This window comes from Betta splendens, chromosome 22 (assembly GCF_900634795.4).
Source record: "Betta splendens chromosome 22, fBetSpl5.4, whole genome shotgun sequence".
Classification (NCBI taxonomy): Eukaryota; Metazoa; Chordata; class Actinopteri; order Anabantiformes; family Osphronemidae; genus Betta; species Betta splendens.
In genome coordinates this window covers 9,854,562-9,870,427 of record NC_040900.2, presented here as the reverse complement: position 1 = coordinate 9,870,427, position 15,866 = coordinate 9,854,562, and the positions used below count along the sequence as shown (strand labels likewise).

Below are 15,866 nucleotides of genomic sequence, written 5' to 3'. Positions count from 1 at the left end.
CTGCCCGTGTTCCCGCTTCATGCCGTTATTATCCGTCTCCGAGCATCTCGCTGATGTTTGTGAGAATGTCAGAGGTGTCACCGTCAAGGAGAATCCAATGTGCAGAACTGAACGAGCAGCTGAGGCGACAGCCGCGTCCAGCAGGCGACTGGTCTGGAGCATTAGCATTTCGTGATCCGCGTTATGTAACATCGAGGATCTCTCGAAGAGTTTCCCAACGCCAGAACGAGACAGTCTCGTCCTTGATTGTTTTTTACGGAAGCTCAACTTGGCTGCCGAGGAGAGTTTGACATTAAAAGCATTTGGAGCCACTGCGTCATAAAAAACAGCGCAAACTAAAATATTCACGAATAAAAGAAAAGGAATAGTCCAAAGGGCTGATGCCAGGAAAGTGTCGGCTGCACAAGCAAAGTGGAAGCGCAGGGATTTGTTTCTGTCGTTCAGGTTGGATTTTAGCTCGGTGACTCATCGTCTCAGATTTTTTCTGCTCAGGGAAGAAAGAAGAAAAATAATAATAATAATAAAACATGTGAAGTGAGTTTTTATCCTTGTGCTGTCAGGGATGGGTTTTGGAGCAATGTGTGAAAAAGAATGAATAAAGGACGGAGCGACTACTCCTACAGGAGATGATGACGACCAGGTGGTAGATTTACTCTGTCTCCGTCGCATGAAACCGTCTTCTGAGATTTCCCCTGAAATTGAATCTCAGGCTTGTTTGATGAGCCACGCCTGAATGGTGGGTTTGGTCCCGGAACCATGACACCTGCTGGGACCGGTCAAATTAAGATCTAGAACTTCTCAGGCAAAAATGGTCATTCACAGTTTCCAGTTTCGAGTCTCACCCCAATTTGCACCGTCTGTGTGTCATTTATGATTATGAAAATTCACGTTGGACCTGGATTTTCTCCTTAATAAGTGAAACCAACAAGGGACGTTGGCTCATCCACCTGAACCCACCTGTTGGGCTATTATTAAAGTATGTGGGTCCACACTTCAAACGGTAATTACTCTCTAGTATTCTGTGACATAAAGGAAGGAGCGCTGCTGCGGGTTTCATTGGTTCAGTCAAAGTGGCGTTTGACATCACAGGTCTGCTTTCAAAGACCTGCTCCTTGTTTGGAGGCTGAGCTGCCGCGCTGCTGCGTGGTGCAAACATCAAACGCGCCTCCAGTCTCAGATGTATTTTTATCCCTTCAGCCGCACGCGCTCCCCTCGTCGGCGCTGAATGGACCCTTTTAAGGGATCGCGTCTGACCACTTCCTTTATTCTCCCCACTAAGGGCTAATTGAGGTTGTGCAAATTAACAGAGGGAACTGTCAGGCGGCGGGGGGGCGGGGGGGGGGGGGGGTGGCGAGCGCTTCCAGAAATAACCCGCGCCCCCGTGGCTCCACCGCAGCGGCTCCGAGGACCGGGGGTCCCGGGTGTGGGGCGGGTTGTCACAGTCTCACTCGCTGACAGACACTCGCCTCCATTACTTATTTATTGTTTTCAGTTTCATCTTGTTACACTTTAAGCTCTGCAGCTGGAGGCAGCGTCAGCTCTGTGCCGCGCGAAGCGGAGGCCTCCGCCCATGTGTGTCACGGGGTCGTCACACCACACCACCTTTGGCTGTTTACAGAGAGCATATTCATGTGTTACATCATATCAGTGTCAAAGGGTTCCTTCATAAGCGTACGAGCAGCTCAGGCCTCATCGGCTGCCGTGCTGCTTGTAATTACAGGTAATCAGGTGCCGTGACAGCTCGGATACATCTCAAATGTCAACAAACATTCCCAGTTTTGAAATGAAGGCCTTTTTATAAAATGCTAGACTCAAGCCAACGTCCCAGTGGGTAATTATACTGTAGATTATGAGAGTGTCAGCCAGAGAATACGATCAGCAACAGCCAACGTCAGCAACGCCATCACAGCTCGTGACATCTGAATTTTTATTGAAGCACAAAGAGATTAGTCCTGCGAAGAAATAAAGGATGGTACAAACATTACAGTACCTGTGCTGTTTAACATCGCAGCCCCTCTGTCAGAAGCCTGCTCCTGCTTCCAGGCTGCATCACGTCTGTGCTGCGTGATGCAAACCTGTGCTCAGTCTGAGTTTGCCTCTGGTGCTGAGGACTCCAGCTTCGGCTCTGAATACAAATATTACCATGAACTCAATAAGTGTGTGCAGCAGATCGCACTGTAGCCCACAGAAGACTGCTTATTATGAACTCCTGTGGAATATTTACATGTTACTAATTCCTTACCACAGCATCATGTTGGATAAAGTGAAGAGCTGGAATGTGTGTTTGTCAGTCAAAGTGGAATCGAACGATTGTTACAACCTTTACAGTCAGGAAGCAAGAGTTTCTGTATAGAATAATTACAGGATAATTACCTAGACCATCGCTCTCATTCTGTTTGTGTTGCTGTTGGGAGAGCAATTTGGCACGATGATGGCGTGTAGCCGGCAGAATGAGCAGCTGAGCATTTGGACGAGTCTTTGTTCAGTCTCAGCAAATGGTCTCTGTGATGGGGAGAAGGGAAGAGGAGATAGAAAATGAAAGATGTAAATCATCCTAGTGCTGTTTTTCTGGGAAGCCAGGCAATTGGTGTGACTGTTGACAGGTCCAGGTGGACCTTTTTGCTGGATGGATTTGACTGCATGACAGAATAAGGAGGAAGAGGAAAGAAAGGCTGGAGAACTGGAGACGGTGATCCCCGGTCCTGAAGCTGACAGTCAGGGTCTGCAGGGCGGAAGCTTCCAGCTGTGACAGTGTATTAGAATCTGAGGATGATCCGACGTTTTCATTTTTATATCAGCGCTATCGCGTGACCCCGCGCTGCTCCGTGTCTGCAGGGTGAAAGTCACGCTCCAGTAACTGCGTGAGCCGCTTCAGGTGACGCTGCGAGCTCAGCAACACACCTGGCCGACGCTGCCAGCGCCGGGATGAGCCCCCGCGGGTTATTAGAGGGTACACGTGACCTATTTATCCTCTGCTGCTCTGCGTGCACGTGGACCTGGAGCAAAAACAGGCTGATGACGGCGTCTTCAGACGGGGAGACTTTAACGAATGACGCACAACAGCCAACATTAAGGTTTCACCACACATGTATGTCACGTCACAACGAGGTCCAGACATTTTTCTGCGGTTTGCTGGTGCAGAGCTGCATAAGCTTTGGTGGCAGCGCTGAAATCATCATGAAGTAGAAAAGCGCAGGAGAGAAACGGTGGAGAATCCGAGGCGGCAGGTCACACAGCTCCTCTCTGCATCATCCAGCTCAACTGGGACCACCTGCTGTTCCCGACCATCCTCCACCAGAGAGCCTGGGCCGTGCTGTTGCCAGGACGCTGCAGAATCAACCGCAGCAGTTGAATCAATGTTAGTTTTAAATGAACGTGTGTGTGTGCGTGTGTGTGTGTGTGTGTGTGTATGTGTGTGTGTGTCTGTGTGTGTCTGTGTGTGTGTGTGTAGCAGTAAGTCTGGTCGGTGCTGGTGTTGGTTTATGTGTAACGTAGGTCTCGGCAACAGCGACGCCAGTCAAGACCCCGCGATTTGGAGAGACTTGATTAATGAGCTCTGAGTCACGTGAGCCTAAGATGCAGCGACTGTTGAGTCTGAGTGGCCCCGAGGCGCCGTGTGACCCGCTCGGTCCCCGAAGCTTAGAGCGGGGTCAACGAGCACAATAAGACACGGCGCCGTTGCAATTACTGACTTCACAGGGAGAAGGTCTCGTCCCCTTTGTCTGCAGCTTCTTGTGTCTGAAGCAGGTTTGACAGGAAGGAAGTAACTTTGTGTACAGGTTGTTTTAAATTACATATTTGAAAATGTAAGTACTTTTATACATTATTTAGGCTCATTTTTTAACCACATTATTAATTATTGATCGATTTTATTACTGTAGCTTTTATTATAAAATTCAGTTTTTACTGTAATTGTGCAATAATGTGTGTTTTCACTAGGATTTAGTTCACTCATGCCTTTTTTTTGATTTAATAATATAACTTCTACTCGATTTCATCCGACTGATTCTGGAACACAGAGATCCTCGGTTTAAGATCTGGGTCACCCACATGCAGAACAGCAAGAGAAGCCTCTTCTGCCGGAGCGTCTTTAGTTATTTGTGGTCTCCTGTCTAGTCCCCGGCCATAAAATCATGCAATCTGCTTCTTGATTGCAGTCGCCCTGTTGTTTGCTTGTCTGGAGTCTGGAGTAAAAGGCGCTGGAGGAGAAAAACATTCCGTGAGCTGAATGCGACGACCGAGCATCACAGGAATGTGCCAATATCCAGCGCTGTGCCAACAGGATGAAAGGCAGATTTCACTTTAATTAATTTATTCATGGAGCGATCAACAGGAGCGTTAACAGTGGAGAAGTAAAACCAATTCCACCCATAATCAATTTTGCGTTTCATCCAGGTTGTTTGCAGTAAAAGGACAGACAGGACAATAGAAGTGTGCTTTGGTCCAGATGTTTAGTCGAACTTCATGCTTTCGACTGGTCCATAACATACAGTATATGGAGCTCCAGCAAAGCGTGCTTGCTGTCAGCAGTGGTTCTGCTCTTTATGTGTGTTTGCTGCTGTGTGGCTAACGCCGACCCCTCCGCCTCCTTCGCTCAGCATCTCTGAGTCTCGGGGCTGTTTACCTCATGAAGCCTTTAGAAAAGCACCTGGTGCAGTGGGCGGAGGCAGCAGCTCCCACCAACCAGCTCCAGGCTCCACCTGCAGAGCCGCCCCATCTAAAATTGATTATGGTGACATTTACTATTCATAGGAAAGGTTAGTGGAGTAAGCCTGCGCTGTGCCGCATGTCAGAGCGGAGCGTTGTTCTCAAACAAATGATGAGACGCTCCTCACTGAATAACTGTAGCGCATCTGAATGTTAAACTGTAGAATGAAAAATATTCATGTGAGTTTACCTGTGACTGTTTACATGCGAAAAAGGTTTTACTGTAGATTATTACCAGAGCCGGACATTCAGTTCAGGTCAGTTCACGCTCAAGGCGCTTTTTAGTAGATTTGTAGCCACCCGTCAAATTCCACTGGAGCAATCGTTTTATTTAAAAAATGCTAAACTGAGTTAGCATTAGGTTTTGCATAAATGGGAGCAGCCTAAGCAGCAAGTAAAGTATGGCTAATAGCTGAGAAAGGTGTTTCTGACTCTGCGACATCTTGTAGCTGAACTGATTGAATAAATATTGATAAATATTGATGTTTAGAGATTCTGGATGTTTCGTTAAGGGAGAAGAGAATTGGATTAATAACAAAACAAAGCTGTCCTGAGACTTTCTTGCTTGCTAACGTGTTAGCATAAGCCAGCTAACGTAACGCTACGGACGATGTTGGACTGAGTGAATACCTGTAGTTTAGGACAGGTGGCAGTGGATGCTTGTGGGATTATTTGATTTGTTAATGTTTGGTGTTTGATGCTAAACGATAACTAGACCAGATGCTAACGGAGGCTTGTGTGCAGGTCAACGGCTGGGGAAAGGAAGGGATCATCTTCCTGGTGTTTCAGGCCCCCAGGGCTCCGGGCGTTCTTATAATTATGAGGCATAAAATCCACTTGTGTCGCATACAGTACAAACAATATGCGCATGTGTTTATTGGCGAAGCAGCTACAAGTGTTTACGTTAGTTTTTCTGCTAAACATTTGCAGTCACGGCCTCGTGCTCCACAGCCTTGATGAGTGGAGGTGGTTTTACACTGTGTGGGCGACCAACTAGCGGGCTGAGAGGCCTCGTAGGAGACGGAGCTCCTCGCTGGCTGCCGTCCATACAGTAAGTGCTCTTCATACAATCACAGTGCATCTCGCTGCGCTTTAATTTAGTCGGTGCACGCTCAAGTGTTTCATCAAAGCCATGCGGCGTTTCATCAGGTTGGCCTTTCAGGAAATCTCCTCTCTGCTTATGTTTTATGGCACATTAGCAGCATCGGTTTTGTATAATGAAACCAAACCTTTGACCTGTTTTGAAACATTTTACTTGATTCAAAGCACAACTAGTCTTTAACCACACAGCAGAGAGTTGTTATGGATTTAAACATTCATAAAGTTAAATTACAACTTTATGTTTTCATTGCATCACAACAACAACATTAAATATAAAATAATTATACCCCATTCTAACCTCATGACCTTTAGGCCAACGTTTGGGAATGTTTGGGACTCTGTGACATCCTTGTTATGCAGACGTGATGAGTTTTGGGTTGTTGGGGCAGCAGACGGAGGGCGGAGGGTACAGTACTCTGACCTACCAGGGCCATGTTTGAAAGACCCGTTTGAAGCCGGCAGGAGTGGGAGATGAAAGTCCTGACACGGCTCACTTTGACATCATCCAAACACAACTCCCTCACAACACTCAGCGGCTCTAATGGCTACGTTAAAAGGTACTTTTGAAAAACACAGAATCACAAGTGGCTGCTTGCATGGTCTGTGGATCCAAAATGATGAACATGAATGAATTCTACATAATGAAACAGGAGATTGGCCTCAGGAGATGGAGCAGGGAAAACTCCCGGTTGTTTACTGAGCCTGAGATAATAAACATCCATGAAAACTGATGGATTTGCTTCAGAGATGGATGGTTGGGCATGAAAAGTACTCAAAGTCTAATAGAACTGATTGTAGTTGTAAATGAAAATGAATCGGAATGCAGGATAAAGGAAAGGAAATGTGGGTGGGGGTAAAAGCAATCTACCCTACAGTAGTTACTGTATATATGTTTTGTAATAGTAATGCAAATTTACTTCTCTCATTTCCTTCTAGAATAAAGAGAAACAAAAGTAAAGCCAGTTCATTTAGCTTGATTTTGATTAATACTTTAAATCATCCTTAAGTAAAAATAAACTTACTGTACTTTTGCCAGTTGTGGAATGTAACTTCATGACTGGCAAGGGTACAGTATGTATATTTATATTTATTTTTAGTAAAAAAAAAGAGAAATAAAATGGCAGGCAGTAAATAATGACAATGGAAATGGTGAGCAGTAGAAAATATATCTATATATATATAGATATATATATCAGTACTTCTGATCTGTTCTACTGTGGACAGTTTAAGAGCAAAGCCAAAATTATGAATATCCTTAACTGTACACCTGATCGCTGTAGAAATATTTTGGAAGAAATGTGTGTATGTGTGTGTGTGTGTGTGTGTGTGTGTGTGTGTGTGTGTGTGTGTGTGTGATACTTAAGATTAGAAATGAATGTGCGCGCTCATCCCTCTGAAAAACAGCTTGTGACATTTGAGAGATAATTGACACGGCAGCTTTTTTGCCCACCGTCTCAGCCTCGCTCCCTGCAGCCCTTCATTTTCCCAGGAGTGACCCCCGCTTGCTCCCGATGAAGTGCTCTTCACAAGGTTGTCATCTGAAAGGTCAGACGCAGAGAGCGAACGAGGCACGAAAGAAACAAGATGGAGATCCCTCCATCCTTCTCGCTGCCTGGATTGAGACACCAGCGTGACCTTTAACAGTATATCAGCCTCAACAAGCTATCAGAGTGTACGTGGGAGCACATCTGAGTGTGTGTGTGTGTGTGTGTGTGTGTGTGTGTGTGTGTGTGTGTGTGTGTGTGTGTGTGTGTGTGTGTGTGTGTGTGTGTGTCTGTGTGTGTTGTTCCAGGCATAAAAGGAAGAGACACGGCAAAGAAACCATGAACACTAACATTTCTAATATTTGTCTGCAACAGAGAATGAGAATGAGAATGTCTATTTCTAATGTGAAACACGTTAGCTGGAGACTCGGCTGTTAAACTGAAACCTTCTCTATTTCAGAAAGGAAACGCTCCTACTGTGACCTCGATAATAAACCTGAAGCAGAATTTCCACCGTTCTGACAGCTTCATCTTAAACACTGAGGAATTACAACCTGCTAAAAGTAGAACTAACGGCAGCGCTGTGGGTTCGGTTGAATGCGACTGGACAGGCGTTCCTAATAAAGTGGCCTGTTTTTACCTGGGCTCAGCCAGCGTTGGGGAAAGCTGCCAGCTCTGTGTCCAGGACGCCTGCCGACTGTACGTGTTGCCTGCGACTTGAGAAGCAGCAGATACAGGTTTTCCTTCCCTTGAATAAAAATGTGTTGAGGAACATAAATCAGGCTAAAACCAGAGCAGAGCTCAGATTCATGATGCAGCTGAACGCGCCCGAGCTGCTGCACTGGGAGAAACGCTGCAGGGCGGCACTCCCACGGGACCAGGAGCACATTTTCCACGGGACGTGATTAATAATAATGTACAGCTGCCTTTTAATCAAGTAGTAATAACGAACCAACCAATAGTGATGAGGATTTGTGTCCTCTTTGTTTCCTGCTGGCTTTTTTGTGTCCTCCTCTGCTGCTTTTGTCGGTCTGGGGTGATTGGACTCTCTGGGATCGGTTCTGTCTCTTCCTGTGTCACTGTGTTCTGCCTCGGTTCAAACCCACCATCTGCTCTCGTGTGAGGCTCCTCACATCCTTCTCGCTTGTGGGAAGCCGTAAAACCTGATCACAGCCCCATCCCAAGACACAAGCAATTGCACTGGTATTAAGAATTTTGAAAAGGTATTTATTTATGTATTTATTGTTGTGCAATAGTTTCAGACAGATTTCCAATACTTTAAAAAATGTTTGTGACAAGCGACACACTTCTAAAATACGCTGCCTCCTTTTACGACTGTGCTCCATAGCCTTTAAGTAAAAGCAAACGATACAGTTCCCTTAACATCTACTGTATGCGGACGGTGTTTACATACAGTTTTATATTAAAGAATGTAACAACATCGAATTAAACTGTAACTAATCCTCTAAACATTCTAGCTATTATTAAAAAGTGATTATTAAGAGCGAGATCACCAAACTATAGCAGTCACCACTTAACAAACAGTGATGGAACGTACAGCTAAGGTTAATGTGAAAACTGTGCACAAGATACAGCAGCTACCATCATAGTAGAATGGCACGCGTCAGACATCGGGAAAAACATCTGCGCAGGTGACAACGTGGGCATCTGGACCGCGAGGGCTTGGAGCCAGAGAGGGAACACACCGAAAGAACGCGTCGAATTTGAAATCAAATTGCCGGAAATGTCACAACAGTCGTAGTCATAGTTTTAGATTAAAAACACGTCCGCCGCCGAAATCTTTTGTTCGTTTCCAGACAAGCGAACGTTACATGAAAAGGGAAATTTGTCAAAAGGCAGTTACAAGCAGGAACAGAATGTTTTCAGGATGCCAACCTGGTCCCTTCAATCATCTTTTTAGCTTCCGTGTGTCAGAAGGAGCTCTTTCATCAGCGCAGATGTGCAGATGAAAAGGAACAACACCTGTAAATGTGCTCTGGAGGTGACTCTGGCTCCAAGCCTGCGAGCTGGGGTTTGGAAAACGCTGTTTTTTTAAGCTTTTCTCTCCTTTACCTCTCCTCTGTCTGTCCATCAAATGTGTTCCTCTATTGCTCTCTATTGTGTTATTCCTCCAGGTCCGGACTCCCTCACAGCAACGACCCGGTTTGTTCAGTTGGAATCCTGCATCTCTGCCGCCGAAGCCTCTTCGCCCGCGCCGACGTCCGACTGCTGCTCACCTGGAAGAGCACGAAGACGGGTCATTCAGCAAGCGTTCAGGTTTCTTATTTTGCTCCACACACCTTTGTTCTAGCGTATAAAACGTCCAGGACTCAAGGGAACCTAAAGCGGGCCTGCTGATCTTAGGCTCTGTTGCATTTATGGATTAAAATGATGAACACCTGTTAGCATGGAGCTATCTCTCCCCATGCAGGCTCAGGACATATGTGCTAGCTGGACCCTCGTGGTGTGTTCAATGACAGCCTTTGGCCCAGATGAGGGTGACGTGCGGCGCCACAGAGCCTCGCTCGGCTGCAGCTGGTTCTTTGATGCCGGCCAGGTGTGCGTCTCTGACCCGATGCTGGAAAGCAGAGAAACTGGGCCGCACGTGGGACCTGGAACTCCCACCCCACGCAGCACCGCGCTCACAGACGCACGCACGCCAGGACGCCAGCGCTGCTCCAGCACACGGGGACGTGAGCAGTCTGGCCGCGTTCAACCGGATTACAGGAATCAAACACCTGCTCACGCGCAGATCGCGAAGCGGCTAATTTCATAAACGCGTGGACGTCGGAGCTCACCTGCCGCCTGCTGCTCCGCGCGCTGCCTCTCTCCCTGGGCGTCCGGAGAACCCGGCTCGTCCGGCGGCCAGCGCAGCTCGCCGCTCTCCACCTCGGCCGCGTCCAGCGGCTCCACCACGATGGATGGAAGCCTCTTGGACAGCTTTGGGTACCTCTCGTGGGCTTCTGGGTAGATCTGGGGCGAGCTCATGTAAGGTTCACTGAAGGCTTGTTGTCGGAGCATTTAATCATCTGGCGTTTGGCATCTTTTTGGTTTTTCCAATTTTCTCTGCACTGGTTTTTGTCTTTAACACCTTTAAATGTGTCCTAACTCCACACGCATGGTGTTGTTTGTTGCAGCACAAACACAGCTGTACAGTGATAATCACACTTTTTTATCACGATGAAACAGCTCATCTCTATCTATCACTATTTATTCACACAAAAACGGAAATGTAAGGTAAAAAAACGCTCAAATTCATTGTATTTACATGGTTGGGATCAATCACCTTTGTGACCATGATAATTAAGTGCCCTACAGACAAATGAGATGTTTGTACGATGTCCCCATCAGCATTTTCAGATGATTTTCTCTTTTTTTTTAACAATTTGTATGAGACTCGTTGCTGCTGTGAGATTCGACCGTCATCATTATCAATGTTGTACAGTGAACTGTACAGTAGCGTCCTCTCGCTTTAGCCGGAGACGCATCATTTACCCACAGCTGACGACCCGAGTAGCGTCAGCCCACGTTTTGCACTTGCTCATCACATCTGTGACTCACTGCTGTTTGCTTTCTACTAGAATAAACCAGGACTAGTTTCAGATGGTGGCACATTCCCTCACACCTGGAAGGATACTGCATCCTGATCCCCTCCCGCTCCTCCACCGCCGAAGTCCTCCGCCCCCGGCTCCAGAGAGTTCATCACATCGGTCATCCTGGAGGAAAGCGTGTTATCACCGATCAATGATCCTATCACACAGCATGTCTTTAAGAAGTAGAACATCAATTCATTGACACAGTTTTGCCGTATGACATCATACTGACAGCAAACATATCACCACATCTTTATAGCCTCTGTCCCAGTTATGTCCTGTGTCTCAGTGACACAACCACTGAGGTTCACAGGTGTTAGAAATATTACCTGTTAACTAATCTTCCAAGAGGAACCATCCAGTAGTCCCCATCGATCACATATCTAGATCTACAGTACCTCAAGCTGGGGCTCAGTGGTGCATGTCCCACCCCTCCACCTCTCTGTTTCCTGTCTGTGACTCTTCAGTCACTAAAATGTAGAGAAAGGTTTCATATCCACTGTAACTGCATTCATATATCTGCCTAATAATCAATAATCCTCTCTTTAAAATGACCAAGCAATGACTCCTCCGCCCCGTTGTGACGCCTGGACGAGCAGAATCATGATTAAACCTTTCAGCACATGTGGTAAAAAGCTGACAGCATCACTTCCTCGCTCATAGTAAAAGGCTGACGTTACATGTGGCAACTTATCAGAAACAGCGCTTTCCATACAATCAGACCAGCAGGGCCCGTTGCCATGGCGATGCACGACTGAGATTTTATACCTTTGATTGTTTGAATAGTGCACTTTCCCTGAGTGCACGAGGGGGTATTCATGTGTGTCGTTACGCAGCAATTACCGCCGTCAGGATGGGGCTGTTGTGAGACTTGTCTGTAAAACCTGGATTCGCTTCTGCCCTTCATTCCGGGCAACAATGCAGCCTTTATTCCTCATCAGAGGCTCTTATTGTTCCTCAGGAGGGAGTCCGTGCGGTCGCACTGGATGATCTAATGGCCCAGGTTTAACAGATAAAATCAAATAAGGGCCCTGTTGCTCGCAAGGTAGCGAGTGGAGAGAAGGTCTGTGGAGCTCTGCACGTGATCCTGTTTCTGAGAAGTGGACTCACTCCGGGGCGACGTGAAGCGGAACAGACACAAGAATTTAAATGTTCATGTCAAGCATGAAGCGTCAGACAGTTTGTTCTTCTTCAAGCTGAATAATAACTCCTCATTTGGTCGGAACAGGCTTCACGTCTGTCTGTTTACGGGAAACTGCTTCACTCCTGCAGATGCAGTCAATGAAACATTAAGACGTTTGTCTCTGTGCAGTTTGACGCGATCAGATATGAAGAAGCAACTGTTTGAAAGTGGTAATTACATTTTTGATGTGTAATATAGCTTCCCTGCTGTGCTCCTGCTTCAAACTGTGGTTAAAATCCTGACATTTTACACCTGTTAATTACAAATGAGAGCAGCAGCAGCAGGTGATGATTTACATATCGTCACCTTTAACCCCGCACCCAGCAGCAGGTTATTTATAACATTAGCGTTTATTTCATATTTTAACTGTGTTGGGCCCCATCAACACCTGAGGGACGTATCTGGCAGGTGAGGAGCTGTCGGAGACTAGATCTGACTGATGTGTAGTGAAGAGGTCCCTGAGGCATGTGAGCACATCTCCAGTATTTTCTGGTCTAAGGTCAGTAATGACGTACTTGAGTAAGGCAGTCTGGGACACGCATGGCTTTAAATTATTAATAGAGAATTTATAATATGCATTTTTCAGTCTTTTGGCTTTGGTAAATATTGGGGTGGAGACACTGGTTCGCCAGTAGGGGGCGCTGTAGCAAATCCCAGTTTCCTTGGCACTACAGTTGTTAAATTCGTTCTGTCCAGTGGAGCAGAAGCACCCACGTAGTAACACCTGCTCATTCTGATTAGTGTCCCTGTTTTCTTCTCTTCTTTGGTAACTATTCTGTTCAATTGACGCAAAGATGCGTCATACCCTACTAATAAATTTGAATTTCTGAATAATGAATTTCTGTTGCCAGATGCAAGGAGTCTTTCTGAGATACAGCACTGAAAAACATTGCATCTTTCGCCACCAGATCATGATGAGTTCATCTTTGTCCCACATCCTTTTAGGCTGTGGGACAGACCCAGTGTGACGATCACCTTGACCTTTGACACTGGCAACCACAGTCAGGTCATCCTTCGCCAGTGCCAGATTTAAATCCATTCATTTAAAGCAATCCTGAGATATCACATCGACAAGAACTGGACAGGTGGATGACCTGAAATGTCTCTGGCCACAGAGGAATCAAACTAAGTGCAAGCAGCCTCCAGCAATTTGTCATTCTGCTGCCAGTTCTGGTCTAAACAATTTATTGGCTGGAAGGCAGAACATCTTCAAGTCTGCTGGTTGATAGCAAAGGAACAATCTGACACAAGTAGTTTGTCCTTGTATTAAAAATAGAAAAGACAGGAATCATAGACCTCTTCCTTAATGTTAAAAGGAGCAACAATGTAAAGGTCTTCTATCTATTCAGCTGTTAGGTGGTTTCATCTGTTAAGTAGATTCCTATGAAATCTCATCAATTGACTGAGGTGAAGTAAAAAGTACAAGTGCCATAAAAAGTGTGATACTGAATCTGCACAGGTCACAGTAAAGTGAAGTACTTGAGTAAATGCACTTCATTCCACCACTGATGGAGTTTAATGTCATGTCACATATAAAAATAAAAATGGGTGGAAAGAATTTAAAGCTAAATAGAAATTACCGGTTTTATGTTGATTGACTAGTTAATGAATGATCTTTACTGCAAACCCCATCAGCAACTATTCTGACACTACAAATAGTCCTTTATACAAATGTTATCTCTTTCAAACTGCTGCTGAGACTGGATTTCTTTCCTTGTTTTGATTGGGCAAACCTTCGAAGGCATCCTGACTGGCTTTGGCAAACTGGGACTATTTTAAACTCTTTTGTGATTTCATAGACTGCAAATTAATAATCAGCAGGTTGCTCAAGAGTGGAGAAAAATCCTTCGCTACAGCCCCCACACAAGCACCCTGATGTAACAGAGCATCACTCAGCTCCTGCTGAATTACAGACTTGAGTTTGGAGCCAGATGCGAGCAGCTATTATAGAAAATCCGATTTCCACATGAAGAGCACCCAAATCTCCAGAAAACAACTCGGCTCACGGCGACGCTCTCCTTCATCCATCCTCTGTGTTTGCTGTTCAGATGAAAGATGTACATCTGGTGTGACCTCGCGGATTAAAATTCCTCCTCTCCTCTCTGTCCATCATGAGATTCATCACGGTGGAGACGGTCCAGTTAAAGGGGCAGCAGCTTCCCAAAATCAGCATCCTCCAGAACCAGACAATCAGTTACACGCCAAATGTCGGATATATGATATTGAATTTCACAAATGCCCCCAGCTTCACTTCAAACACTTTCCCCATTTCGGTTTCTAAATCAGACCCAGGAGCAGCACCACCTCCTCAGACGCAGGCTCCTTGTACAAATCCAATAAGTTTTACCAGCCCAAGGACATGAAAACAAAAATCAGTCTGGAGCCAAATATAGTAATATTGCCCTTTACTCACCACACAGCCTCGTGCAAGCGCTCCACTGCCCTGTTTCTGCTGCAGTTACATTTGATTTCTCTTGTGCTCATTGCTCCACTTCACATTTCCTGTTCTGTTTTCACCTTAATGCTTTCAGTAGCTGCTCCAACACCACAGACGCGTCTCGTACTGCATCTTTAGGCACTGTTCATCTGTGCATGAACCCACAGACCTGCGTGGCCCACAACAGGTAGCCACTTCGCTGCAGGTATAGCTGCGAGGATTGATGCGTTTAAATGCTGGTGTGTGGACCAGAGCCGCTGCTACACCTACACACTGTACAGGCTGATCACTGCTCTGCCCACGATCCCACACGCTGACAGATCCCCAGCACCAGCGCCGGAAAGCACCATCCGAAGCAGCTTTCAGGATTTTACCTGCACTTGTAAATTTGAACAAACTCATTATTCCGTTACTTTTATAACAAGTACGCGAAAGCCGGCCGTAGTTCGGTGTTTGGAACAAAGAGGTGTTTGTGGGTGTTCAGGGATGGTCCGTTACCTGTCTGCGCGCTGATCCAGTGTCTCAGAGCAGGAAGGTCTCCGTCCTCCGCTGCTTCATCACACTGCTGCTGCTGCTGATGATGATGAGGAGGAGGATGATGATGATGCGGGCTGTTGTGGGCGACAGGCGGCGGGGCGAGCTGGGCTCCCGGTGAAGTTGAAGCTCGCGTCAAAGTGTTCAGAGGCTGCGCAGTGGAGCGGTACCGATGCTGCCTTCGCGGGCGATCGGGAAGTTTCTCAGGGCATTTTTTTTGTTGCCATGCATATGCATTGATGTCACATTTATGTGACAGAAAAAAAATTTAAATGTGCATGTCAGGATCTTCAGCAATTGTAGCAGAATGAGCTTAAAGCGATTGTCGTCAAAGCTCTTTGAGTTGATGTGAATTATTTGGGATTTATGAGGAGCACTTGAAGGCAACACCTAATCAGAAGAGAAGCGGGCAGCTGTTGATGGAGTTCGGTTTGGTGACGTTGTCAACGGCTCCCTGATCCTTTCAGGTAGTGAGTCAAGTTTTAAACTGTGCAGCTTGATAACGCAACTTATTAAACACACGAACTTATACTTATACATTATGCCATAATTTTAAAGTCCAGTTGGGTTTTACATTTAGCGGCAAATAGCAACAAACCACGTTAGCAGAGAATCTCCATGAATGTGTGTGTGTGTTTATTAGCATAATATAAATGAGCATTTAATTTAGCCAAAATGAGTTGTCCACTAAATGTAGTTCAGTGAACCCCCTCTGAAATGTAAAGTATGAGTGGCAGTACAAGAAATACTCAAGGTACAGGGGATAATAATATAGGTTTGTCAGGGAGCTAGCTCAGTGTGGCGTCAGTGGAAGTGATGCATATTAT

The 15,866-nt window shown here is 46.0% G+C and overlaps 1 protein-coding gene and 1 long non-coding RNA gene across 6 annotated transcripts in view; one reads left to right on the top strand and one right to left on the bottom strand.

Annotated features, from left to right (window-relative positions):
* The window catches only part of LOC114849017 (uncharacterized), a 35,189-nt gene extending 29,215 nt beyond the window's left edge, over positions 1 to 5,974 (top strand). Inside the window, exon 6 of the long non-coding RNA XR_008693704.1 lies at positions 5,638 to 5,974. This is a non-coding gene — a long non-coding RNA (uncharacterized LOC114849017). The remainder of the gene's footprint in view (positions 1 to 5,637) is intronic.
* Positions 1,470 to 15,207, bottom strand: LOC114849014 (LBH domain-containing protein 2-like). Of its 5 annotated transcripts, none has more exons than XR_008693700.1 (8): positions 14,482 to 14,765; positions 10,930 to 11,008; positions 10,091 to 10,265; positions 9,366 to 9,529; positions 8,249 to 8,455; positions 2,374 to 2,502; positions 1,991 to 2,125; positions 1,470 to 1,608 (listed from the first exon to the last, which is right to left on the bottom strand). XR_008693700.1 is itself a non-coding variant. In XM_029140013.3 (4 exons), the coding sequence occupies exons 2-4, from the start codon at positions 11,005 to 11,007 to the stop codon at positions 9,462 to 9,464; spliced, it is 321 nt and encodes a 106-aa protein (XP_028995846.1). In that variant the 5' UTR covers position 11,008; positions 15,004 to 15,207; the 3' UTR covers positions 8,499 to 9,461. The 5 variants fall into 5 exon arrangements, 2 of the variants coding, with proteins under 2 accessions (XP_028995846.1, XP_028995843.1); XR_008693701.1 differs by lacking the exon at positions 1,470 to 1,608 and adding an exon at positions 7,933 to 8,040; XR_008693702.1 differs by lacking the exons at positions 1,470 to 1,608; positions 1,991 to 2,125; positions 2,374 to 2,502 and having other exon boundaries at positions 8,198 to 8,455.
* Positions 15,208 to 15,866: the final 659 nt, after the last annotated feature.